We start from the raw sequence: 27,912 nt of genomic DNA, 5'->3' as shown, positions 1-27,912 counted from the left end.
CTAAATTAGAGACGGCTGGCACGGATAGCCCTCGAATAGCTTTGTGCGAAATTTTAAAAAAATCATGTTTTTAATGTAATTATTGAAGCTGTGCGTTGTTGTTAAAATCTAATGTAATTATTAATAGTGTATGTTTCGTTATGACCCTTAAAACGTAACTAATAACCATGTGTGTTGCTGTTTGGTCTCAATCTAATTATTAATGGTATATGTTCGTCTTTGGTCGTAATATAATACTCTTTGGTGTGTGCACAATTATTGATTATTTATGTTTCTACTCGTAAATTTAAAAATTATATATAAATGGTAAATATTTATTTTTTGGTTAATTTTTATTTCATAAAAAGATTTACCTTTATCGGTGTATTTCCACTTGATCTAATTGTCTGTGCCACACAATCGTATGTGTCTAAATGTTTCATTTAAATATGCACAGCTACGATTTTCTTTCGTGTCTACAATTATTTTATCAGTTGTTTTGTCATCTTCCCAGATGTTTAGTAATATATTTAACTTTATTTTATGTTCGTATCTGATTTTCTAACTCTCTTATTCGTATAATTTCGTATCCTCCTGACTAATCCCACCTTTTATTTCAGCGCGTTTCAAAAATAGGTGGGCCAGTTTAGGCAAATTTTAAACTTGTGTATAAGCCTTATGTTAGGCCTCTTTGCTTTTCAGGTTTACGAACTAACTTTACATTGGAAGCTCTTGTCAGTAAGAGTTTTTTTGTTAATGACGTTTTCTTTTAAAGACCATGTACAACTTTTTGGTTTGTCGTTTTTTTAGTGAAATCTATCATTGATATTTGGAATGGAAACTTTTTTCTTATTTTAATTAAATATAAAGTTTCTGATCACACGGTTCTTTAAGCCTTTTTCTTTTTTGTAGAACTTAAATAATTAATAATTTTAAAAGTTCTTCAAGTTTTTTACATTTATTTTACAACAGTGTGATTACTTACCCTTCATTATGAACTGTTTTTTTTTCTTTTAAAAATGATGTTTAAATGTAATTTTCTAATCTAAAAGTTACAGGAAGTGTTTGAGAATTGTATTTGAATCCACGCCACATTTACACGAAATGAAAAGAGAAGCACATGACATAAAATTGTTTTTATTTTGTTCTTTAGAACAATACAAAAACTACAATGTAAAGTTTCTATCTACACAAATGTACTTCATTATTTTTATCGAACACCCATGGTAATTATGTTTTGCATAAAAATTTGACGAATAAATTAATGTTCAAATAAGTGTCAAGAATATTCGTCCAAGACAAACTAGTTAACAACAACACAAACTCTAATATTAATAGACGAAACAAGAACATAACGAACGCTAATAACATGGCTAATTATAACGTATTATCAATGTTAATTGCAAATTTCTTTATTTAGGGCCGCAATGGCCAGGTGGGTTAAGTCGTTCGACTTATAATCTGCGAGTTGCGGGTTCGAACATGCTAGCTCTTTCAGTCGTGGGGGCGTTATAATGTCACGATCAATCCCACTATTCGTTGGTAAAAGAGTAGCCTAAGAGTTGGCGTTGGGTGGTGATAACTGGCTGCCTTCACTATAGTCTTATACTACTAAATTAGGGACGGCTAGCGTAGATACCCCTTGTGTAGCTTTGCTCGAAATTCAGAAACAAACAATTCTTTGTTAAATCTAGTCCAAAGCTGCTCGATTACTGTCTGCGTTAGCTGGCTTTAATGTGGAATGGATACATTGGATGGAACGCAACTAGTAAACACCACAGCCAACTCTTGGATTACTCTAATCAAATAGAGAGATTAACCCTCACATTATAGCATCATCATGATGGGATCCGGACCCATGATCCACAGGTTATTAATGCAACGCTTTAACCACTAATCCATGCAAAACTCGTTAAACGGGAGATGTTGTCCGTGTTAAATAATTTATTGAAAGCATGTCTCTTCGGATAATGACCCTCAAGTTACACTTATTTTTGTACCTTTATACAGTTCAGTATCGGCAAGGTCCATATAATGCATAACTTCAAGTGAGCTTACGTTTATTATTATTTTGTCTGTTACAACAGTTAGAGGGCACATTTTCCTTACGATTAGAGCTCTGGATTTCGGTGATGACTAGCCACTTTCAAATCCGCGTGTTAACATTTCAAGTTAAGGATGCGCTATAAAAGTGACAGTTAATCTCTTTTCATGGTTGGTGGATAGCAGGTTATTGTTGGTTTCCTGCCTTCTCGCTTGTCATTAGTTTAAAATTAGGGACGCCACCAGATGGCCTTAGCAACTTCGCCAGAAATGCTGTTGTTTTGAATTAAGCACAAAGCTACACAATGGGCTATCTGTGCTCTGCCCACCACGGGTATCGAAACCCGGATTTTTGCGTGTAAGTCCACAGACATACCGCTGAGCCACTGGGGGGCACCAGAAATGCAAAATGCAAATAACAGAGCGTAAAAAACTGTCCCCTGCTAGTACAGCGGTAAGTTTTGGATTTACAACGCTAAAATCAGGCATTCGATTCCCGTGGGTGGACTCAGCGGATAGCTCATTGTAGCTTTGTTAGAAGAAAACACACACACAAAGAACTTATGAAAACTTATACCCGATAAAAGAGTAATTTAATAAACAGCGATTAGTTAAAAAATAACTTTTATGCCTCACAAGTTATTAAAAACCTTATAATCAACTAATTCAGAGATCCATTGGAATTAATATGGAATCCAAATGTAACTCTAGGATTAAGCAAGAGTATAAACAATAGGGAAATACTAAATAAACACTTGAATTTTTATTTTAAATGTGTAAACTTTATTTCATTTGGAAACAATGTAACATTACTATAGTTGATAGTATATGTGTTGGAATTGATCTTTTGGTCTCTGACTTACGAAATGTTGTTTGTGTAACTTGTAATTATTTTAATGGTAAAAATAAAACAACTATGATCATTTTAAGGCCAAAGAAACTCTTGAAAACTACCATAAAGTTAATCTATGGTGCTCATGAAGAGCCGTGTATTACGTCTTTTACGTCTTCATAAATAATATCGATATGGAAGCATTGGGTAATGTTTCTAAACGTGAGTGACGTCAAAGTTTGGAAGCGATTTCTCTTTTTTTTTTTTTTTTTAATAATTTATACGTTGTTTATTTATAGCGAAAAGTAGGCAAATTCTAGAAATTATTAGAATATTTATATTTATATATGAGATGGAAGACTTAACGTCATAAAAATCCTTTTGAGTTCAGACGATTGAAGGATACCTGTAAATAATGAAATCGGTGAAATAAAATGATTTTGTTACTTACTTTACTGATGACATAAAAATATTGTCAAACCTAAGGTTTCAAAAAATAAATTATATCTCCAAATATTTGAATGTTTTTCGAGTTTTTACTTTATGGCGGAAAGAATGGTAAATTTAAATTTTAAAGAAGAAAAAACACAGAAAAATTATGTCACAAAAATTCTGTTGTTTTTTTTTCTCTTTTACTTTAGTAGTATTCTGTTTTCAGTTGCTTTGTACCAGGTTCGTTTTTCAAGCAGTATTGAGTTTCTGTAACGAAATTCATGTAAAAGATGTCGACGTATTTGTAGAGATGGACATCGGTACGAAAGAGTGAAAATTGACCACAAAAATTATTTGGCATTGGTTTGAGCTTTCATATAATAAACATGCCCACTTTCACGTTGTTTGACTTTCAACCATGTCGAAATCTGGTTCCATTTGAAGCACAGAATAAGACCAAACACAAATGCAGCCGTAGTCATGCTGATGACGCAAAGGGATATGTTCCAAACTACCTGGTCATACATTTCGTTCCAGTGATATTTTTCACTGGAACAAACAAACTCATTGTCAGGAACGGTTACAAGAAGACGATTTTCAAGTTTTTCCGGAGACTTGCATCTAAAAAAACACATAAAATTCCAAACACATTTATTTCATATAAAAATCCAAGGGAACCCTAATCAAATACAACACTATGTGAGGATTGAATTCCAAACATATAGTTATGAAAATTACCCTATCCCAAAGATATTGAAAATATAACTTTTATGATTGATTGTTAACCTAAGAGTTAAACAATGAATAATGAGTACTCTGCCCCCTGCAAATATCGAAGCCCGAGTGTTAGCATTATAAGCCCTTAGAATTACCGTTGAGCTAACCACATGGCCATGCCGGGTGATCTCGAGATTTGTAATGTGTGTTGCACATATTTTTGCTTGACGTAGAAACCATTAATACTGAAGCGTACCTTTTGACTCAGCAGTAAGCATCAGGGCTTTTGAACCTAAAATTCGGGTTTGGATTCCTGATAAGGGTACAACATAGATAAGTTACTGTGCTACTCTGCGCTTCAAAGAATACAGAGAAGTACTGAAAGCAACTAAGGTCACTTGTAACTTTGCCCTAGCAACTTGAAAGACTAAAGAACTGACAAAAGTCTAGTGCGACAAACCTCACCAGTTTACCTGTAAAGTAAAATTTATAAAAAATTAATGTGATCAAAACTTTAAAATCTACCTGATCTGATTTATTTCGGGCAATTTAATTCCAATCCAGTAAATGTGGGATTCTGATATTTTCATTTATTTAGTATAAACCAGGTTTTCCTATATACCTGGCATACTCGCGGAGTAGAATCTATTTATTTTAAAATAATAACGTCACCTTTGAAGTTATTATTGTTAAGACCCTCCGTCACAAAAAAACCGACCCTTCTTGGTGTCACGCCAAATTTTGAAATATGATGTTCCAAATGGCGTTGATTGGTAGAAATAAACTACTTCTTTAAATAAACTACTTCTTTCTTCTATGTATAAACTTCTTTCTTCTATGTATAAACTTTTTTTTCCAAATCTGAAATCCGTGAAGTATGAAAAAAGATATATTACTGCTATATATAGCAGTAATGGTTTTAGAGGTTTCAGCGTTCTCATCTTCACCAGAACCAACATCATACACTTTGCTTTCTTCTAATTTGATTCGATTTTGACCTCTCGGTCACTCTTCTTTCTCCACTTTCAGCATCATTTCTTCACTTCCATTTCATATGATTTGCTTTATTCGAGCACGAATACAAAGGTAAGCAGCATTGATAAACACAAATGGCGAAGTAGGCTTCTTTCTTTCTTTTTAGGTTCTTGGTAAGACATTTTACACATTTCACTCATGAGTACATGTATATTGTATTAGGGTTATAATAGTCTGGCGCTTCCAATCTGTTTTTCGGTTCTGAAGTGTGTTTTTTGTTGTTATTATTGTTGATGTTGTTTAAATGTGGGTCGGTTTTTCGTGACTGGGAGTTTCAAAGTGGTAGTGTTTCTATAATCTAAAGAAAATACAGAAACAATAAATAAAACTATTGTTTAAAATACAATACATACAACTTTAAGCATGTTACTAAAAAGAAATCTAAAGTTTGCTTTAAATGTGTAGAATACTCACAGTAAAAGATCACTCATTTCAGCAGTCAGGTTGCAATATTTTATCCACTTCAATTTGCAGTCACAACTCCAGGGATTATCTCGGAGATCCAAAGCGTTTAGCTTACACCAGGGTATAGCATGTTCGTATAGGGTCTGTAGACAATTATTTCTCAAGTTGACTTCATTCAACCTCATTTGGAGAGTTCTGGGATCCAGGATTTGGTTGAAAGCAAGGCTATGTATAGTCTCCAGACGAGTGTTGGAATGAAGTTGCAGAATTTCTAAACGTCGAAGTTTATAAAACGTTAACTTATCAATAATTTCCAGGTTTGGCATGTTACTTAAACTCAGGAGTTTAACTTTCTCTAGGCCTGTAAAGGACTTCAAGTCAAGGCGATAAAACGGATTCTCATCAAGGTTTATTTCTTCGAGACCTGAAGCACTTCTTAGAGCTGCTACTGGAACTTCTTGGAACTTGTTCCTTGATAAATTCACCACTCGCAACATTAAAAGGTTATGAAAGATTCCTGGTGTTAGATGATAGGCCTTTATATCCGATAAATCAAGAAATTCGAGAGACTCCAATGGCTGTAGCACATCAATGACGATGTATTTTAGAGGATTCCTTGCGAGAGTTAAACGTTTTAGTTTCCCCAGTCGCTTAAAAATATTTTCTGGGAGTGTACTCAAATTATTAGAACTTAAGTCCAATATTTTCAGTTTGGTAAGGTTGCTAAACACGTCCTGATGAAGCTCGCTTAGTACATTGTCATTCAAATAAAGTTCTTGTAAATCAGGAAACTCGTCAAACGCTATAGACTCAATAATTTTAAGATTATTAGATGCCAAGTAAAAACGTTTTAGATAAAGATTCTGTTCAAGAACGTTGATGGTATGAATAGCGTTGTCACTTAAGCTCATACTAATAGTTTTACTTGGCCACGAGGATCCTGAAGGTACAACTGTATAGTTTAGCCCTGAACAGTCCACGATCATCAGCATTTCGTTTTGAATATTAGCATCGGTCTCCTCACATATACAGGTTCTACAGAGGTCGTCTGCATCACTATCACATTCTGTGAGAAACGATATCCACAACAGCATGTATAGCATTAAAGACTCGGATCTGTAGAAAGGGAAAAAAACATAAACAACTTAAATAAACGAGAAAACCTACTCTGGAAGAGACAAAGTATGAAAAGCTAAACAAACATTTTCTGTGGGAAAGGCGTATTATAAGAAAGAAAGTTAACTTTGTCTGCTATTTGACTTAATACTGGAATTTGACCGTTAAGTTCGTAAGACGTCTATGACTCTCAGGTAGGAAGTGACTTGAAGTACAAACATTTGTCTATGACTCTCATGTAGGATGTGACTTGAAGTACAAACATTTGTCTATGACTCTCAGGTAGGAAGTGACTTGAAGTACAAACATTTGTCTATGACTCTCATGTAGGAAATGACTTGAAGTACAAACATTTCAAGCAGCTTAACAGTCTTTTTGGAGAGAAAAAATATATAAAACATTTATTGTCTCTGGTGGAGATGTTATGTACATGTGATAAACAAATTCTAATATTCCTGATAAAGATGAAGTGAAAACATGACAAACTTAGCTGGCTTTCTGGAAGAATTTGTTTGATTTGGAATTTCGCGCAAAGCTACACGAGGGCTATCTGCGCTAGCCGTCCCTAATTTAGCAGTGCAAGATAGAGGGAAGACAACTAGTCTTCACCATCCACTGCCAACTCTTGGACCACTCTTTTACCAACGAATAGTGGGATCGACCGTCACATTATAACGCCCCTACGACTGAAAGGTTGAAAAAGCGCGCATGTTTGGTGCACATGGATTCGAATCTGCGACTCTCAGATTACGAGGCAAATGCCTTAACCACATGGTCATGTCGGGCCGTTCCGGAAGAGATGAAATATAAACACGTTAAACAACTTAACATTCTCTTGAAGTATAATCATGCTAAAAATATTGTAATATCTCTGAAAGTCATTAATAATTAACATATTAGGTAAACGTAATAATTTCTCTTGAAGACATAATGTATAAAGATATATTATAACACTCAGGTTTTGCCTTTCTTCTAAATGTGCGTGCACTTTACTACCTAAATGCGCATGAGCACACGGTCGATTTGAACGGATGTATGATAAATATGCTTTAGCAAAAATTTTGTACAACAGCATATTAAAAACCCGCCAAAGTTTTGAAAAAGTCTGACGTGAGGTCTTATAATAACATCATAAGTTTATTTACTGATAGTATGAAGCAAGAAAAAGGTTAGTCTTAAGGAAAGTGAAGTAAAAAACGTACACAAGTTATAAATGTTAATTTACCTGTTTATCGAAAATAAACCTAACTTGGCTCGACATGGCACCAGGTGGCTAAGTCCCCTCGACTTGTAATCTGGGAATCGCAAATTCGAATCCCCGTTGCACCAAACATGCTCGCCCTTTCAGCCGTCAGAGCGTTATATAGGTGAGGGTGAATTCAATCATTCGTTGGTAAAAGAGTAGCTACACGAGGGCTATCTGCGCTAGCCGTCCCCAATTTAGCAGTGTAAGACTAAAGGGAAGGTACCTAGTCATCACCACCCACCGCCAACTTTTAGGCTACTCTTTTTACCAACGAATAGTGGGATTGACCGTCACATTATAACGCCCCCATGGCTGAAAGGGCGAGCATGTTTGGTGCAACGGGGATCCAAACCTGCAACCCTCAAATTACGAGTCGAGCGTAGCGCCTTAACAATCTGGCCATGCCGGGCCATATTCAGATTAAATCGAAGATATTGAAATAATTACAGAATTTTCATTTGTTTATACAATTCAAAGGTACGAGCTTGTCGTTACATCGAATAATAATTACTAACATACAATATCAGCTCATTTGTGTGGGTTCAGATCCCTTGTTTCTTCGCTATCTCCAGTTGCTTCTTCAACTGAATGGGGGATTATATCCGAAAATAGCTCCATTAGAAACCTTCTTCCTCCCGTGATACCAGCACACGTATTCCAAATTTTGTTCTGCTAGTCTGTGACGAGAGAGGGGAATATATACTGTGATACCAGCACACGTATTACAAATTTACATCTGCTAGTCTGTGACGAGAGAGGGGAATATATACCGTGATACCTGCACACGTATTCCAAATTTAGATCTGCTAGTCTGTGACGAGAGAGGGGAATATATACCGTGATACCTGCACACGTATTCCAAATTTAGATCTGCTAGTCTGTGACGAGAGAGGGGAATATAAACCGTTGATACCAGCATACATATTCCAAATTTAGATCTGTTAGTCTGTGACGAGAGAGGGGAATATATATGCAGTTTCAAACATGGAATCCTCGTGATCATGTAGCCGGTAATGCACACCAAAGAACAAGTATGTATACGGACTCACACCGCTAAAAATCGAGTTTCGATACCTTTGGTAGGCAGAGCACAGATTGCCCATTGTGTAGCTTTGAGCGTAATTATGACTCTCAAATTACGAGTCATAATGTAATGATGATTACATTATGTAAAATGTTGCACCAAGTAAAATCACTTGGTGATTTCTCCAAGTCCGTTACCTTGGCTGTGGTTTCGCTAGCCAAGAAGCCAATACAAGTGGCTTCTTGTGATTGACGAATCTAAAAAGAGACAGTTAGATTATTGGCTATCACTGATGTCGTGCTTTACAAGAAATCCATGAATGTTTATCTCTTCGGTGTCATTTGTAGGAACTGCGAGTGTTTAACAGTATTAAGGGTTGAAAATTATTTGTACTCTTTCTTCAAGGATTTTATGAACAAGTGTTATCAAAGACGAGAGAAAAACTGTCAAACAAAACACTGGTCTGCTGATGTGTTTATATACAAATATTTAATAAAACAACTTTACCGTTTTCTCACAATTTGCCTGAGATCTGAGTTTCCTTTCCTAGAAATTAAATATTTGAAATATTATGTTTCCTGAATATTCTATTTATGCTAAAAAACAACTTTGTTAATTCTGTTGTTACCATCATGATAAATATTCTGCATGAGATTTGAATAACAAAATAGTAACATGTCTAAATGATAAATTACACTATGTAACAAAATTTTTACTTTTTCTTGTTCCTGGACAGAAAGTGTTGTTTCCCAATTGCTTATGCCTAAAGTAAAGTGGAAAATACTTATTTTTCTCTTCAAACTTTGCTTTTCTGACCTGGGAGTGTACAACGAAAACATGATGGTAGACTATATTTGGAGGCTGATACGTGAAAGTGATTTACATTACAGTCGCAAATCTCGAAAAACTACTCACTTCTAAACATTTTTGTTCATTTTTGTATAACTTTAGTATAAATACATGTAAATCTTGATTCGTATGTTATTTTATTCAGACCTTATGTAAATGAAAATGTGCAAATTTGCCCGTTTTTACACAGAAAATAGGTTAATTTCTAAATTTCATTATCCAGGTCACAAAAGCAAAGTTTGAAAAAAATAATGGCCATTTTCTGTGCTTTTACAACATAATCCATTAAGAAATAACACGTACTATCCAAGAACAAATTTGTGTTACATGGTGTAATACCTTTCTAACATTCCAGAATCACCACACTTTAACAGTTTCTCTGCTTTTAGTTTGAAACAGAAAATATAGTACTAACGATCTTTGTTTATTATTTGGGAGGTTTGTTGTCTACTTGTTCTGACTATGAATCCTGCAACCCTTTCTCTCCAAGTTCGTCCCTCGTCTCGGAGTTCTTGATGCGCTATAAGTAACAGCCAAATCCCATTACTTGATCAAACAAGAGTAGTCCAAGATATTTCGGCTGTTTATCAGTCAAAAATTAGGAAGTACTATTTGTGCAGCTTTCTACAAACACTGTTTGATTCTTTTTGTATAATATACTGTACATTAATAACATGTGTTGATAACGTTCTAAAATATCATTTTTTTTTTACTAAAGTCAGTAAAAACTAAGATTCTAAGAGGGACATGCACATAGAAAACTCTGTATAGTTTCACGACATGAAAAGCCTAAACCTTTTTTACTCTTTAATGGAACTTCATATCAAGACCACAACTCCCCCTAGTTACGTGCATGATTTTTGTGCAAAAGAAATAGGATAACTGAACGATAAATATATTTTACTTACCTGTTCATATTAACCATAATCGTTGTAGCGACCACAAAGGAAGTGCAAATAATGGTTACATCGATGAAGTTCCAGGTAAGGACTTGTACATACAACCCGCGCATTGGTGGGCTCTTATCACCAAAGGGATATCAAACCACTCTTTGCGTCAGGGAAACTGGAATACACTTGTATGCTGAATACATAACCACGCTACGTTTCTTTCTTAGTTGGTTGGTTTAGTTTTCAACAGTCTGAGATGGAAATATATAAAATAAGCTACTTATTCTAGTCGTAAATATGAAGAAAAAAATAGAACTCCGCTTGACGTAAGACTTGCGTTGTTCAGATTGGGGTTGGGCGTGTCCTTGTGGTTATCGTATTTGAACTGTAAATCCGAGAGCTTCTGATTAGTGGCAGGTATCTGTTGGAATCGTGGTTGTGTTGTAAGAGTGAAAGTAAATTTAAGTTTTTACAATGATTTCTGCTAAAGACTAAGCTCGTAATCTGAGGAACGCGGGTTTGAATCCCCTTCACTCCAAACATACTTGCCCTTTCAGGCGTGGAGGCGTTATAATGCGACAGTCAATTCCAGTATTCGTTGGTAAAACAATAGCCAAGAGTTGGCGGTGAGTGGTGATGACTAGCTGTCTTCCCTCTAATCTTACACTGCTAAATTAGGAACGGCTAGCGCAGATAGCCCTCGTATAGCTTTGCGCGAAATTAAAAAAAAAAACAAATAAACATTTTGCCCTCTTGTGGTGAGCATACAATAAGAAAACATACATATGTGCTATACTAACATCTTTTTTGTGTTTATCTTAACTTTTTATTTGTTTTTAAAGTTATCGTTTCTTTTGTTGAGGTTACGAATGTGGAAACTATTAATACGCTCTGCTATTCTGGTCACTGTCCGCACCTGAAATTACCAGAAACAGTTCGAGGCATATACCACTCCTTTGGTTGATATTTTCCAACCTAAATAAATATTTTTAATTACAGCACAATACTCATTTGGTTACTGACTTAAATATTTGTTCCTTAGGGTAAGCCATGGCTTAGTGGCTAAAGTGCCAAAGTGCACAGGTTCGAACCTTTGATATGCCACTCAACATGCTTTCTATTTACAGTTATGAGTTGTTTTAACTAAGATGATCAACCCCGTCGTATGATTAGGATACAGCTAGGTGGGTGGTGCTGACTGGTTACCCCCTTCTCTTAGCTAGAAGCTCTAATTTAGGAATGGTTAAAATCCTAGGATCTATAACTGACCATATATGTCCTATAATGAAAGGTGTTTCTCAGATTGATAAAACCACGCGTCACAATCATACTATTGCACTAGTACACTGTTTTTGTAACTACAACTAACCAGTTATCTTGAGAGAATTACATAAAAACACAAAGCTTGGCACTGCTAGAAACATCGTAAAATATTTTGTAATGTACCTTATGTGGGACTTGCTACTTCAAAACCTTTAGAAAAGGATAAATGTTAAATTTATTATTTGTGCTATTTATTTGAATAAAAATACTGCTGATAAAACTAGAATAGAAATCGAGGACAAAAACACGTATTAAACTCGTTTACGACGGTGAAATATTATATTTTGTAATACAAATATTTACACTTTTCTTAAAACTCTGGCACTTCTCTGTCATAATTTACAATGTATTCAGTGTTATCTCTGTCTTTATAATGTGTAATATCAGTTTCAGTGAACTTTATCCTACAGACACTGTACAGTGACACTAACCATCACATTTTGTCTTCATTTCTTTGAAGCTGCCGTGAGATGTCTCTACATACTCATGTCTTGTTTTCATACAGACACTGTACAGTGACACTAACCATCACATTTTGTCTTCATTTCTTTGAAGCTGCCGTGAGATGTCTCTACGTACTCATGTCTTGTTTTCATACAGACACTGTACAGTGACACTAACCATCACATTTTGTCTTCATTTCTTTGAAGCTGCCGTGAGATGTCTCTACATACTCATGTCTTGTTTTCATACAGACACTGTACAGTGACACTAACCACCAGTTTTTGTCTCCATATCTATAAAACTACCGAAAGGTGTCTCTAAATGCTAGTTTGTCATTGTCCCAACGACGTTTGAAATGACTATACATCGTCAGTTTTGGTTTTCGTGTCCATAAAAGAATCGCCAGCTAATTTCTTTAGAAACATTTCCCACAGAAAATAAAGCTGGCAGAGATAAAATTACACAGAAACCGCTAACACAAATTAAAAACATAATTTTATTCTGAAATATTTTAGGCCTATACATGTCTTCCATAATCAGGAACACAGGAGAAAATCATTTTCTCTCTTTTATTGTATATTTTTATTTTAGTCAGACGATTGTCGTACTTGTTTTCGAAACACGTAAACATTTCTTTATGTTAATATATATTGAATATGAACTGTTTTGACGTGATTAATAAAAGAATTAGGGCGAGATCAATGAACGTAGATACGTTACTAACAATATTATTATTTCTTCAGTAACTTGTTTTATAAATTAATGAAATCGGTGTATAATTACAAAATGTTGAAAGTGAAATCAATCCGTGATGATTATGGTTCCAAATCTTTATTTGATTATCAAACGTTTGATTTTTCAGTAACTGTTTGGCTTGTGTGATGTTTATGAAGATATGTTTTTTTTTATGATATATATTTATTTTTCCTGAACACAAATTAGATTATTTGTGATTATTCAAGATTATTTTCTGAAATGAATAAACCCGATATTTTTTTTTCCTCTGTATAATGAGATTTACGCTAAAGTATTTGGATAACTGAATATTATATTATTTTTATTTCTATTCTACATGTCTTAATAAATCAAATAAAATCACGTTTGTTCACGCTTCTAATGTTCATACTTCACGAGAATTGAACGATATATACGATGTCCACTTACTCTCGGATTCTAGAGTTCAAGACACTTAGTGCTCAGTTGTTATCATTATTACGTGTGATTATTTGGTTTGAATGAACTGATATATGGATCAGCACTGTGATCCCAGTCAAGATCTACAGTGTTCTTGTTGGATTTGATGCGACTGTAAGTTCGCTGCATCCTAGCACGAGGCTTGAGGCAGAAGTTCCACCTGTAGAAAACATTCACAAAAACGCTCACCACCAAAACAACCAAAACAAAAGATAGAACGGTTAAAATGATGACTAGGTCAGTGTTGAGTTCCAAACCGCAAACAAAATCTTTCTCTTTCAAAGAGGACACAGGACGTCCTTGCAGGTTTCTAGGAGATTCACATCTAAAAACAGAAACCAGATATATTTACTGTAAGTAATGTAATAAATAACTTCATATAATCAAAACAGAAATACTCAGACACTGGCTTCACAATGCTACCTAAATAATATGCTTCAAACATTCCGACACTGGCTTCACAATGCTGCCTAAATAATATGCTTCAAACATTCCGACACTGGCTTCACAATGCTGCCTAAATAATATGCTTCAAACATTCCGACACTGGCTTCACAATGCTGCCTAAATAATATGCTTCAAACATTCCGACACTGGCTTCACAATGCTGCCTAAATAATATGCTTCAAACATTCCGACACTGGCTTCACAATGCTACCTAAATAATATGCTTCAAGCATTCCAACACTGGCTTCACAATGCTGCCTAAATAATATGCTTGAAACATTCCGACACTGGCTTCACAATGCTGCCTAAATAATATGCTTCAAACATTCCGACACTGGCTTCACAATGCTGCCTAAATAATATGCTTCGAACATTCCGACACTGGCTTCACAATGCTACCTAAATAATATGCTTCAAACATTCCGACACTGGCTTCACAATGCTGCCTAAATAATATGCTTCAAACATTCCGACACTGGCTTCACTATGCTGCCTAAATAATATGCTTCAAACATTCCGACACTGGCTTCACAATGCTACCTAAATAATATGCTTCAAACATTCCGACACTGGCTTCACAATGCTGCCTAAATAATATGCTTCGAACATTCCGACACTGGCTTCACAATGCTACCTAAATAATATGCTTCAAACATTCCGACACTGGCTTCACAATGCTGCCTAAATAATATGCTTCAAACATTCCGACACTGGCTTCACTATGCTGCCTAAATAATATGCTTCAAACATTCCGACACTGGCTTCACAATGCTACCTAAATAATATGCTTCAAACATTCCGACACTGGCTTCACAATGCTGCCTAAATAATATGCTTCAAACATTCCGATACTGGCTTAACAATGCTGCCTAAATAATATGCTTCAAACATTCCGACACTGGCTTCACAATGCTGCCTAAATAATATGCTTCAAACATTCCGACACTGGCTTCACAATGCTGCCTAAATAATATGCTTCAAACATTCCGTCACTGGCTTCACAATGCTACCTAAATAATATGCTTCAAGCATTCCGACACTGGCTTCACAATGCTGCCTAAATAATATGCTTCAAACATTCCGACACTGGCTCCACAATGCTGCCTAAATAATATGCTTCAAACATTCCGACACTGGCTTCACAATGCTGCCTAAATAATATGCTTCGAACATTCCGACACTGGCTTCACAATGCTACCTAAATAATATGCTTCAAACATTCCGACACTGGCTTCACAATGCTGCCTAAATAATATGCTTCAAACATTCCGACACTGGCTTCACTATGCTGCCTAAATAATATGCTTCAAACATTCCGACACTGGCTTCACAATGCTACCTAAATAATATGCTTCAAACATTCCGACACTGGCTTCACAATGCTGCCTAAATAATATGCTTCAAACATTCCAGTTTTCTTTTTCCTGAAAAACTATTCATGCCTCGAACTTCTATTTGAACTGCTTCTTGTTGTATATTCTGATTTTTAATTATTTTACAATATTTTCGAAACTTTTATTAAACCTTCCGCTACGTGTCAGTTTAATATGCATATTATAGACGAGAGTTTTCTAGTAACCCACATAGTTTAAGTAATATCCAGAATGAAACAATATGGACTGGAGAAGGTGATATACAACATTAATTTGAATTTGTTTGTTTTTGTGAGTTTTTTTAATTTCGCGCAAAGCTACACAAGGGATATATATATACGCTAGCCGTCCCTAATTTAGTAGTATAAGACTAAAGTGAAGGCAGCTAGTCATCACCACCCACCGCCAACTCTTCGGCTGCTCTTTTACCAACGAATGATGGGATTGGCCGTCACATTATAACACCCCCACGGCTGAAAGGGCGAGCATGTTTGGTGCGACCGGGATTCGAATTCGCGTCCTCAGATTATGAGTGGAACGCTTTAACCCACCTGGCCATGCCGGGCCAATTTGAATTTGAAACAACAGTTAGTAGGGTGAGAAAGTGTGCTTGTAAATATTAACATACGAAAACGACACCTGCATTGCACCATCTACATCTGTATTTTAAACGTGAATCATTAAAACTAATAGTTTAAATAAATAAGAATTATTGACTGTCCTGTAGATACGACACCAAGTCATTTCGTCGGAAAGGGTTGTAATTAATTACTTTTATTGAACTCTGCGTTAAAGGCAAATACTCCTGCAATTCTGTGAAAGGACAAAAACATGTCTTTTTCCAATATTTTTTGAAATATAGTAATTTTGCGCAAAGCTATACGAGGGCTATCTGCGCTAGCCGTCCCTAATTCAACAGTATAAGACTGGAATATAATATAGTCATATAAAACAGGATTTAAGTTCAAAATGTTCATAAATTAAAAATGAATGCTGAAGCATAATAAAAGTAAATAAAATCCGGCTAGGTCAGATGATGTTAGGTCAGATTAAGTCAGATGATGTTAGGTCAGGTTAGGCCAGATTAAATCAGCTCCAAACTTTGCAAAATAAACAACTATTGTACAGTATATAATATCTTTAAAAGTTCCGGACTTTTTTCCCCAGTTATTGGAACCAAAAGAAATAAACTTAATACACCCCTACCTGATGTGATCCTTGAAGTTCTTTGGAATATTAATCTTGGCCATCCACTGCAAGCGACAGTCACACCGCATTGGGTTATCTGAAACATTAAAAACTTCCAATGTGTTCCATTCTAACATCGAGTAACGCAGTGTTTCCAGACGGTTTTGTTGTAAATAGATTTTCCTCACGTGGACAGCTTCACCAGTATCGTTTCTTCTAAAGGCATCCCGATGAACATTGGCTAACAAAGGATTGGTACTGCAGTGCAATTCTTCTAGTCTCTTAAAACCATGAAACGCATGGGGACGAATGGTTTCCAATTTGCTCATACTATTCATCTTCAGTACAATCAGGTTTTCAAGCGTTTTAAAAGCTTTGGGTTTTATCTCTTTAACTGGATTTCTACTAATATCTAGATACTGTAGTTGAGTGACTACCTCCAGGGATTTGGAAGGAATATCGTCCAGAGAGTTACCACTTAACTTCAGGACAATTAGCTTCGTGTTAAAGATGAACACGTCATCTGGTATTCCTCTCAAACCAGTCCTTTCCATATGTAGTTCACTAAGGTTTGGCACGTACTGAAATATATCTCTTTGTACGGTGTACAAAGGGTTAAAGTTCAGTTTTAAAATTTTTAAATTTTTTAACGATTTTAGAGCGGTGCCAAAGAAGCTTTGAATAATGTTGCCGCTTAGATCTAAAGTTTCCAGCTGACTTTGTTTCTCAAACGTATGAGCTGATAAACTCCAGATTTTATTATTGGAAAGATCTAAAGATTTTAAATTTTCCAGTTTGTTCAGCGCCTCACCATCGATAAAATCTATTTGATTGGAGGAAATGTCTAGATGCAGCACACTTCTTCCGCTGTTAAAAGTACCGGAAGTGAGACTCTTCAGACTATTCTTATTCAGGACCACCGTTTTCAGATTTGAAGGGAAGTTTATCCCAACAGGCAAGTTGTCGACGTTTCTCTGGCTACAGTTAAGAACGTCTTCAGAAACTTCACCAGGAGGACATAGACACTGCTTACACAGTTTGTCAAAGCTTTCACGGCTGTTACCACTGGAAAAGAATGGTATTTGGAAACCGTGGCAGTACACGATTAAAATCCACAAAACCGATAACCTTTCTAGAAACATTCTATTTCTTGTTTAAAACAAAGTCTGTTGGAAGAGAAATAGAGCAAGTTTTTATATAACGTTCAAGAAGTTCTACATGTACGAACATATAACATGAACAAACATAACGGAATTCTTAGTTATTTTTGCAAACAAAGATTAACAAATAAGTTGTTATGATAGAGCATGAATATTTTCTATGCTTCTGGAAACACCCATGTGTACTACTACTATGTTGTTGTTGTTTTTAAATGGAAATCTTAGAAGAAATTTGTGGTTATTTGTAATCAGCATTTGCACACGAGTAGCTTGTGTTCTGGTTAAAACAGCAGTTATAGTTTGAAAACGTGTAATCATCCTTTGTTATAACAATTCCCTAATCTCTGACAAGCATTGACACACTTATGTTGCATTATTTGAAACATCAAAGATGTTCCTTTCCTGTGGCCCAGCAGTAAGTTTGAGAACTTCAACACTAAGAATTGGAGTTCGATACCTGTGATGGACATGACGCAGACCACTTATTATGTAGCTTTGCTCTTAAATACAACCAATAAAACAAACTAAATCTCGTGTGACACACAGAAGATTGAAACGCAGATTAGAGAATTTAAAGTTCAGGCATAGCCACCCTTTAATGGATAAGTGGAATTGGCGTCAAATTCGTAAAGGCCTCAAAGTTGAAAGTACTAGGCGTGTTAAATGGCATATTGTGGCTCGAATCTTGTATTTTCTGATACTCTAACCGTTAAAATACATTCATCCCATGAGTATAGAGAAAACTCACATTGGTTTGTTTTTTAACTTCGCGCAAAGCTATACGAGGGTTATATGTGCTAGCCGTCCCTAATTTAGCAGTGTAAAACAAGAGGGAACGCAGCTAGTCATTACCACCCACCACCAACTCTTCGGCTACTCATTTACCAACGAATAGTGGGATTGACCGTCGCGTTATAACGCCCGCACGCCTGAAAGGGCGAGCATGTTTAGCGCGACGGGAATTCGAACCCACAACCGTCAGATTATGAGTGGAATGCCTTAACCACCTGGCTATGCCGGGCCAACTCACATTGGAGCGTGAAAGTTGTTTTACATGTCACTCTATATATTATGACATATTTATTGAGTGTTATTTTTGTTTTGAAAGTTTTAGAGCTACTCGAATACTTTATAAAACTTTTCATTGTAGGAATACCGAACATAGAGGGTAGTTATTTTGTTATTATTGCGATATGCGTTCTTTATTACACACAAAAAAACACTTTATCATAATAATAAGGACCGGCATCGAACATTCTCGCTTTTTTAGTTGGGATTGCGTTATAACGTGACGATGAATCTTACTATTCTTTGGTAAAAGAGTTGGCGATGGGTGGTCCTGACTAACTGTCTTCTTCCTACGGTATTACTGCTAAAGTAGAGACAGTTGACTCAGATATCCCTGAGGTAGCTATAATCATTATTTAAAATTGAATTTTAACGGAATAGAAAATCCTGCATAACCAGTTGGTTAGGGCGCTCGCTCGAATCGCAATCTGACGGTCGCGGGTTCGAATCTCTGTCACATGACACATGCTCGTCCTTTTAGCCGTGGGAGCGTTATAATGTGACACTCAATCCCACTATTCGTTGATAAAAGAGTAGCCCAAGAGGTGGCGGTGGGTGGTGATGACTAGCTGGTTTCCCTCTAGTATTACTCTGCTAAATTAGGAACGGCTAGCGAAAATAGCCATCGTGTAGCTTTGTGAGAAATTAAAAAAAAAACTCAAGAGAAAAACTACTAAATTAGCTATAACGTGGATATCAGTGATCGTTTCAAAATTTTCTTTCACCGTTAATATATTTTACAATAAAAGATTTACAAGAGAACCAACACTTTTGCTATAGATTTTTCGGCGATAGATTTAATACATTATTTCTGTCAAAAAGATCTGTTAAAGTTTTTGATCAATTGCTAATGACAGAATACACTTTATATATTGTATTATATATATATTGTATTATATATATATATTGTATTATAAATATATATATTGTATTATATATATATATTGTAAATATATATATTGTATTATATATATATTGTATTATATATATATTGTATTATATATATATATTGTATTATATATATATTGTATTCTATATATATCGTATTATATATATATATTGTATTATATATATATCGTATTATATATATATATTGTATTCTATATATCTATATTGTATTATATATATATTGTATTATATATACATATTGTATTATATATATATATATTCGTGTGTTTGTGTGTTAAAGACCTCTTTTCTTTTTCACCAGCGATGAAATTGCAAAGAAAATCTGTAATGTGGAGGCCTAATGCACTCTCTTCTGATTAGCTTATCAGTTTGGGTCAGCAAATCAAAGAACGACTAATGGCCTTTTATGATGAAGAAGCGTATATAATATTTAGCTTTATATATTATTTTCTTTCTGATCAGGCTTTAGGATTAAACAGTTTGTTTGTTTTGCGGAATTTCCACTCATTTAATGCTGAAATTTCTAGCCCAAAGGCGAAAACAAACACCGTTGATGAGGTTTCGTTAATGGCGTTTTAACGTCTTCCTTCATCTGTTTGACATTCCACTGAAAAATTGAGGAATTTTTTCATTTTCTTAATCACCACTAGGAGTTGTTTTAGGCATTTAGCAAAAAATATTATTCGAATTAATTATGTTACAGCAAACGGCTGGTTGTCGTCTGACACTTAAGGGGACGAATGTCGTTATACATTTCGAGGTAGTATACTCATGTAATTTTTGTTTATTTACCAAGTATTTCTTTCATTCATTGTTATTAGGTCATATACTTAACTGAATACGTAATACATATATATTGAATGCAGGTTTTTAAAGAAGTATGCAGCCTTATAATATAGTCATACGTACTTGACATATTTTAACCAAGACGCTTGTTAAGATGAACTTAGCCTCACACACTAATTTGCAATTAGGGTTACGCTTATTTGAATACGCTAGAAAATCATATATTGCAAGGTAGTTAAGTACTGTTGTTTGTCTGTAATAAGAGCTCCTTTTAAATCCGTGAGTTTTCTCTGTTATATCATCGATTAAACGTCTCTTGATTTTATGCCTACTAATGAAAAATCAAGTCGATTTTTTTCACTCACCTGATTCAAAATGGCGGTAGAATTCTAATAAGCTCTCACATACTAGGCATGTACGGTTTGTAAGAAGCGCACGCGAGTTAACGTAGAAAACAGCTTATCGGCAGTTATCGTTATCACACGGGCAAAGTTCAAGTGATTCGTAGTAATCAAATAGAAAAGTAGATTATAACTTTCTGTGTTTAACCATATTGCACAATACAATGGTTTACGAAATCTTTTTTTATCTGCTGTTACACACTAATAGCGCCGTAGCTGTAACGTTTGTGTTTTTTATTCAGTGTATAACTTATTAGGTAACTAGGTCGTTAGTAAAATTGTACTACACGAAGTAGTTAGTTACAGTGAAATATATATATACACACACACACACATAAACACAAATAAAATAAATAATTTATTTATATCTGTGAATGTGAGAGAAATGGTGGACAGAACTGGATATGTGTGTGTGAGCACTTAATAAACATTGCTTTAGTAATGGTCTATTTTCATCCTAACCTCGGTTGATGTCTTCTATGTCATCTCCGGATTAAGGCATGGGCTTATCGGGCTAAAACGCAGAGCCTCACACTAATTAGGAGGCCTCAAGATACAATTATAAATGTATTTTACGTAGAGGGGGCTCTATAAGTTAAAAAGCCTAGGGCCAATAAAACCCTTAATCCGGCCTTGCTCAAGGCCTAACTAAACCTGACAAATTTCTTTACCAATATATATACACTTTCTTGACTGTCTGGCTTAATATTTTCACGTACAAAAAATTCTCAATAAATTCAAGCACGGGATACGAAACAATAAAAATACTCGCTTGTTTCTGTGGCACGCAGTATAAACTTTTTTTTTTTTAACCAGAAACCCGAAAGAAATAAACTGCCTTTATACACGAAGTACTTTTTATGTTGTATTGTTAGTGTTGCGGTAAAAAAAATTGCTTCGAAATTATTCTCCTAATGAATTTATTATTATTATTAATAAGGCCCTCGAAATAGCTCAATAGTAAGTCTGAGCGCTAATAGGGTTAAAATTCGAGTTCTGTCCATCGCTTTTATAGCACCGATTGTGTGGTTTTGTGGTTAATAACTAACTTAGTTAAACTTATTGAATAAAAGTCATATGTTGTAAAGGACAGGTGTTTTACTGTTTCTTCAAAAATGTTCGTTTTAGAATTATAAAATTCTGGTCCTCGTTCGCAATATTTAGAAATTGTTACTTTATAATTACAATATAACAACTTTGAACCTGTTAGAAGAGTTAAAAGGTTATGTGGTGTCATCTGGTGAGCATAGAGAAAAGTTAATGAAGTTTCGGAATTAATTTTGAAATAAATAAGATTTTCATCTCTATTTGTTCAGAATGCACAGTTATAATTGCAAAAAATGACGTCAGTAGTGATGTTTTTCTAGATATCGTTTTTAAACGCATACACAGGAGCTAATATCAAACTGATATAGACAATTATATTAAAAATACAAATGTTATTTTCTTCAACTAATTCAAAAAGAAATATTAAATTATTTAACTTTTCTGTTTTTTCAAAATAATACGCCCCTTCAGTGGCACAGCGGCCGGTATGTCTGCAGACTTACAACGCTAGAAACCGAGTTCTCTGCACCCATGATGGGCAGAGCACAAATATCCCGTTATGTAGATTTGTGTTTAATTTAAAACACAGTAATAATAAGCCAAACAAGTATTGTGATGTATACTTATTAGAACAAAAATTAGTTATTGGTAGCCGGTAGAATATGTAAATGTACGAATAGAATTGTCTGCTTATGTTTGCATTAATATCGCTCTCATTAAAGTTTATGCTGATATATACAATTTAATTGGATTGTCTAAAGCACAACAAACTTAGTCGTAATTCATTAATACTAGTACTGTGGTCAGTTGTTTCGTCCGCTTGCTAAGCTAGATTTGTGTTTGCCCAGAACTGAGGATATTGATTCCACATTACACGTTTCCTAGCCCTAAGTTTTTCTTTTGTATTGTTAAGTTAGCAGCTAAAAGCTTAAAACGATATTTAGTAAAACGATGTAACGAACAAATACTTCTTTTTGATATTGGCTCAGCGGTAAATCTGTGGACTTATTACGCTAAAAATCAGATTTCGATACCCGCAGTAGGCACAACATAGACAGCCCATTGTGTGGCTCTATGTTTAACCCTAACGAAATAATCTCTTCGATATTATATCGAAATACAAAACTGTAGATGTCAGTCAAGTTGTCGTAAATCACGTTAGTTAACTTGTGGACTTAAATATTCAGTCCAGTAATGTTGATTAGTTATCATAATATCTTTGGTCAGTGCATAAAGAATTTAGCCACATTGTAATGCAAGAGTTGGTCGTAATTTTAAGATGAATTTCCAGTGTGTTATTGTATAAATATACATTAAAAAAATTAATATGACCCTCTCTCACTTCGGATCTCCCAGTGACACAGCGGTATATCTGCGAACTTACAATGCTAGAAACTGAATTTCAATACTCATGTTGGACAGAGCACACATAGCCCATTGTGTAGCTTCGTAATTAATTACAAACAAACTCTTCTCCTCGATGGAAGAGCAGTAAGCTTAAGGGCTTGTAACGCTAAAATTCAGGGTTCAATACCTATTGTAAGCACAGATCAAGAAGCCTGTTTGGTGGTTTTGCGCTTAACATCAGAACCAAGGAAGGCTAATAACAACCAGGAAAAAACACTTTTAAATTGCCAATTCACTTCAGTACCGTTTTCTGTCAGTGGATATCACATATTTACACATACTAAGGGTAGAAGAGAGACCAAAAATGAGTGAAAAAAACTTGCTTTTTATGTGTGGGTTTACGTGATAGACCCACACGCAATTTAGTACACTAACAATAAAAAAAACGGACCTAATTGTTGCCCTCATTAATAATCCTAGGGCTAAAAGATAAGTCTTGTTGTAATGTACTTATGTAAGTTTCTAAACAAGAAGGGCCCGGCATGGCCAAGCGTGTTAAGGCGTTTGATTCGTGATCCGAGGGTCGCGGGTTCGAATCCCGGTCGCACCAAACATGCTCGCCCTCCCAGCCGTGGGGGCGTTATAATATGACGGTCAATCTCACTATTCGTTGATAAAAGAGTAGCCCAAGAGTTGGCGGTGGGTGGTGATGACTAGCTGCTGTCCCTCTAGTCTTACACTGGTAAATTAGGGACGGCTAGCGCAGATAGCCCTCGAGTAGCTTTGCGCGAAGTTAGAAAAAAAACTAAACAAGAAAGTAACAGTCACTGTTATGTTCATACGAGTTATTGAGAAGGTTTTATTTCTGCATTTCCTGGTTTTGAACTAATATTTTCTGAAAAGTGTGACAACAAGAGAAGGTGGTTGAATAAAACATTCTGTTAAATTTAATAAACGAAGTATTTGAAAATATCTTACAGAAGTAACATGAGATGAACGACCCTAAAGACGTAGTTTTAAACAGTATAATATTTAATTCTAGTGTAGAAACCAACAACAACAATTAAAAATTATTTCTGGTCGATGTCTTTCACTTCCTTTTCTTAAAACTGCCACATATAGAACTTTTTGTTGTTGTTGGTAAGCCCAAAGCTATACAATGGGCTATCTATGCTGTGCCCACTGTATTTAAGCCCGGTTTTTAGCGGTGTCAGTCTTAAGACTTACTGCTGAGCCACTGTAGGACTATATGGAACAACACAAGAGGAATCTCTAGGAACAGTAGTTCCATATAGGCTTTTTATATCACACATTCATTAATCATGGTGGTGAACATGTTGGACATATGTAATGCCAAACTAAGTCATTGATCATGCAAGCACAACATAAATATGAAGGAATAATTATTTTGTGTTAGTTGTGGTTTCGATTTTCTTTATTGGAAGGACCAGTAAAACAAAGAAAGACTCAAGGTTTATTGATCTCTATGAACGCCTTGGTTTGTTTGTAGACAAACACCAATCAACCCAGAGTGTGTAAGTTACAAAGAAGAAAGACTCGAGGTCTATTAATCTGTACGAACGCCTTGGTTTGTTGGTAGACAAACACCAATCAACCCAGAGTGTGTAAGTTACAAAGAAGAAAGACTCGAGGTCTATTAATCTGTACGAACGCCTTGGTTTGTTGGTAGACAAACACCAATCAACCCAGAGTGTATAAGTTACAAAGAAGAAAGACTCGAGGTCTATTAATCTGTACGAACGCCTTGGTTTGTTGGTAGACAAACACCAATCAACCCAGAGTGTGTAAGTTACAAAGAAGAAAGACTCGAGGTCTATTAATCTGTACGAACGCCTTGGTTTGTTGGTAGACAAACACCAATCAACCCAGAGTGTGTAAGTTACAAGAAGAAAGACTCGAGGTCTATTAATCTGTACGAACGCCTTGGTTTGTTGGTAGACAAACACCAATCAACCCAGAGTGTGTAAGTTACAAAGAAGAAAGACTCGAGGTCTATCAATCTGTACGAACGCCTTGGTTTGTTGGTAGACAAACACCAATCAACCCAGAGTGTGTAAGTTACAAAGAAGAAAGACTCGAGGTCTATTAATCTGTACGAACGCCTTGGTTTGTTGGTAGACAAACACCAATCAACCCAGAGTGTGTAAGTTACAAAGAAGAAAGACTCGAGGTCTATTAATCTGTACGAACGCCTTGGTTTGTTGGTAGACAAACACCAATCAACTCAGAGTGTGTAAGTTACAAAGAAGAAAGGCTTAAGGTCTATTGATCTGTACAAACGCCTTGCTTTCTTAGAAGGCCAACACAAATCAATATACCGCATGTCATGTAGTTAAGCTTGGATTTGTGTCTGTTTCCAGGCGTTTCGTCGTGAGTTCTACACAGAGAGGGATTAAAGTGAACCATTATACGACTCTGTCCTCAGCATGTGCTTGCTCCAGACAACATAATCCTCAGAAAACTGACGTTCTAGAAAACAAAAATATTTTAATACGTGAGCAGCCGGTCTGTAAAATAAATTGAGAACCTTTTTATAACGCTCTAATTTACAAGCAGTTTTACTAAATTAATTTGGCACGACGGTGCTAAAAATGCTTTTCTAGAACTGCAAGGAAATCCGCTGAATATTACATGTAAAATACCTGGGATTACAGTCTGTAACACGTTAAAAATACTAGATTTTAAAATCTCCCATTGGTTCGAAGATCGTGCAGTATAAGTTCAAAGTTTGAATGCCAACGAAACTGTGAGATCATAAATAAAAAACGATATAGTTTATATCTTTGAAAAGCAGTTTTAAAATTTGTACACTTGAGTTCAAATTTTCAGTTTCTTATTTATTTTTTATCCGCGGCAACAAATCAGTTAGTTAAATTTCTAGTTGTGTTTCTCGCACTGTTAAACGAAATGGCGCCCCCCAGTGGCTCAGCAGTATGTTTGCGGACTTACAACGCTACAAACCGGGTTTCGACACCCGTGGTGGGAGGAACACAGATAGCCCATTGTGTAGCTTTGTTTGTTTGTTTTAATTTCGCACAAAGCTACTCGAGGGCTATCAACGCTAGCCGTCCCTAATTTACCAATTATAAGATTATAGTAAAGGCAGCTAGTCATCACCACCCACCGCCAACTCTTGGGTTACTCTTTTACTAACGAATAGTAGGATTGACCGTCGCATTATAACGCCCCCACGGCTGAAAGGGCGAACATGTTTGGTGTAGCTTTGTGCTTAATTCAAAACAAACAACTAGACGAAGTGGCGCCTTCTTGCTGTGATTAATGATTGTGGTTTATAAATGTTTACTGTTTAAGTTGTATTTTTTCGAGATTCTTATTTCCTTTACAAAGTATCATTGCAGCACTTATAAAAAAGAAAAGAAAAGAGGAAAAGCTTTGTTTAATTACGCTATTAATAAAGAAATTTTATAAGACTGTACCTATTCAAATGGCACGAGGCTGGGTGTGGGTTAGAGATTAACATGCCAGACTAAGGCTCAGAACGTCCAAGGTTCAAGTCGATATACGCTGCTGAACACAATTCGCATTTCCAGTTACCGTGTATTATATCTGTGACAATAAATCCCATTATTGAATTAATAATAGCTGCGTAAATAGCGGGTACTGCAGACCAGTTTGCCTTCATTATGTAGCAGATCTAAATTAAAATGGCTGTGCCTGAATCTTGAGGTTCGGCCTGGACATGTAATGCATGGAACCCCTATGTTCAGGTCTTGTATATTCTAGCGTGGTCATGGTTAGTGTGGTGGACAATGGATCTTTAAGTTCATCCCGTTTTAGCTCCCTCACACATCCAAAAAATTGTGAACCTCATTTTGAAGCCGTGGGTCGTTTATAAGGTTGACTGTTAAATCCAACTATTCGGTAAAGCGAGGGATGGCTATCAGATGTAGTATTTGATATGTTGTATGTAAATATTCCAAATCAACAACATGAGTCGTTAAAAGTTAGTCACACTGTTGTTGTTTGTTGTTTTTTTTATGAAGTGTCTAGAAACGAATAAATATTAAGATATCAAAGGTAAATTAGTGTTTAAACTACTGCTGTTTAGAAAATTGTGTTGTTTTTATAGTTTTAGCAGATGGCTGAATTTGTTTATGATATCTGTTATCGGGTATTATCTTTTAATAAGTTGCTCAGATTACGTATAACATAATCAGCCATTTTTAACATTCTACCTGTGAACAATAAATATGCGATATTTCTTATTCTCGATCCCCGCTAGTACAGCGGTATGTCTACGTATTTACAACGCTAAAATCAGCGGTTCGATTCTCCTCGGTGGGCTCAGCAGATAGCTAGATGTGACTTTGCTATAAGAAAAACGCACACATCTCTTATTCCCCCACCCACGAGTGGCTTAGCGATAGTCTTGAATTCTAAAGCTAAATTGTGCTGCATTGTGATTAAACAATTAAAGAAATGTTCATTGTTGCTTTTTTAAAATCTGATTTCACCTCAAGGAGTTAGAATTTTAGTCACGTGTGTTTTCCCTTTGAAAAACAAATTGTTCTATTGTTGAGCACAAAGCCACACAATGAGCCATCTGTGCTGTGTCCGTAACGTGTATCGAAACCTTGTTTCTAGCGCTGTAAGTCTTCAGACTGGAAAAATAGAG

The 27,912-nt window shown here is 35.5% G+C and overlaps 2 protein-coding genes across 3 annotated transcripts; both read right to left on the bottom strand.

Annotated features, from left to right (window-relative positions):
• Window positions 1-1,100: 1,100 nt before the first annotated feature.
• Window positions 1,101-10,891, bottom strand: LOC143222228 (uncharacterized). Of its 2 annotated transcripts, none has more exons than XM_076448417.1 (3): window positions 10,587-10,891; window positions 5,453-6,559; window positions 1,101-3,907 (listed from the first exon to the last, which is right to left on the bottom strand). In XM_076448417.1, exons 1-3 carry the CDS (start codon window positions 10,688-10,690, stop codon window positions 3,637-3,639), a joined length of 1,482 nt encoding a protein of 493 aa, XP_076304532.1. In that variant the 5' UTR covers window positions 10,691-10,891; the 3' UTR covers window positions 1,101-3,636. The 2 variants fall into 2 exon arrangements, with proteins under 2 accessions (XP_076304532.1, XP_076304543.1); XM_076448428.1 differs by lacking the exon at window positions 10,587-10,891 and adding an exon at window positions 10,094-10,198.
• A 1,917-nt stretch (window positions 10,892-12,808) lies between these two features.
• LOC143222230 (uncharacterized) lies at window positions 12,809-20,977 on the bottom strand. Its single transcript, XM_076448444.1, has 3 exons — window positions 20,826-20,977; window positions 16,556-17,703; window positions 12,809-13,854 (listed from the first exon to the last, which is right to left on the bottom strand). Exons 2-3 carry the CDS (start codon window positions 17,677-17,679, stop codon window positions 13,548-13,550), a joined length of 1,431 nt encoding a protein of 476 aa, XP_076304559.1. The 5' UTR covers window positions 17,680-17,703; window positions 20,826-20,977; the 3' UTR covers window positions 12,809-13,547.
• Window positions 20,978-27,912: the final 6,935 nt, after the last annotated feature.

This window comes from Tachypleus tridentatus, chromosome 1 (assembly GCF_004210375.1).
Source record: "Tachypleus tridentatus isolate NWPU-2018 chromosome 1, ASM421037v1, whole genome shotgun sequence".
NCBI classification, from domain to species: Eukaryota; Metazoa; Arthropoda; class Merostomata; order Xiphosura; family Limulidae; genus Tachypleus; species Tachypleus tridentatus.
Note: the sequence above shows the minus strand (reverse complement) of the source record. Positions and strands in the feature narration are given on the sequence as shown.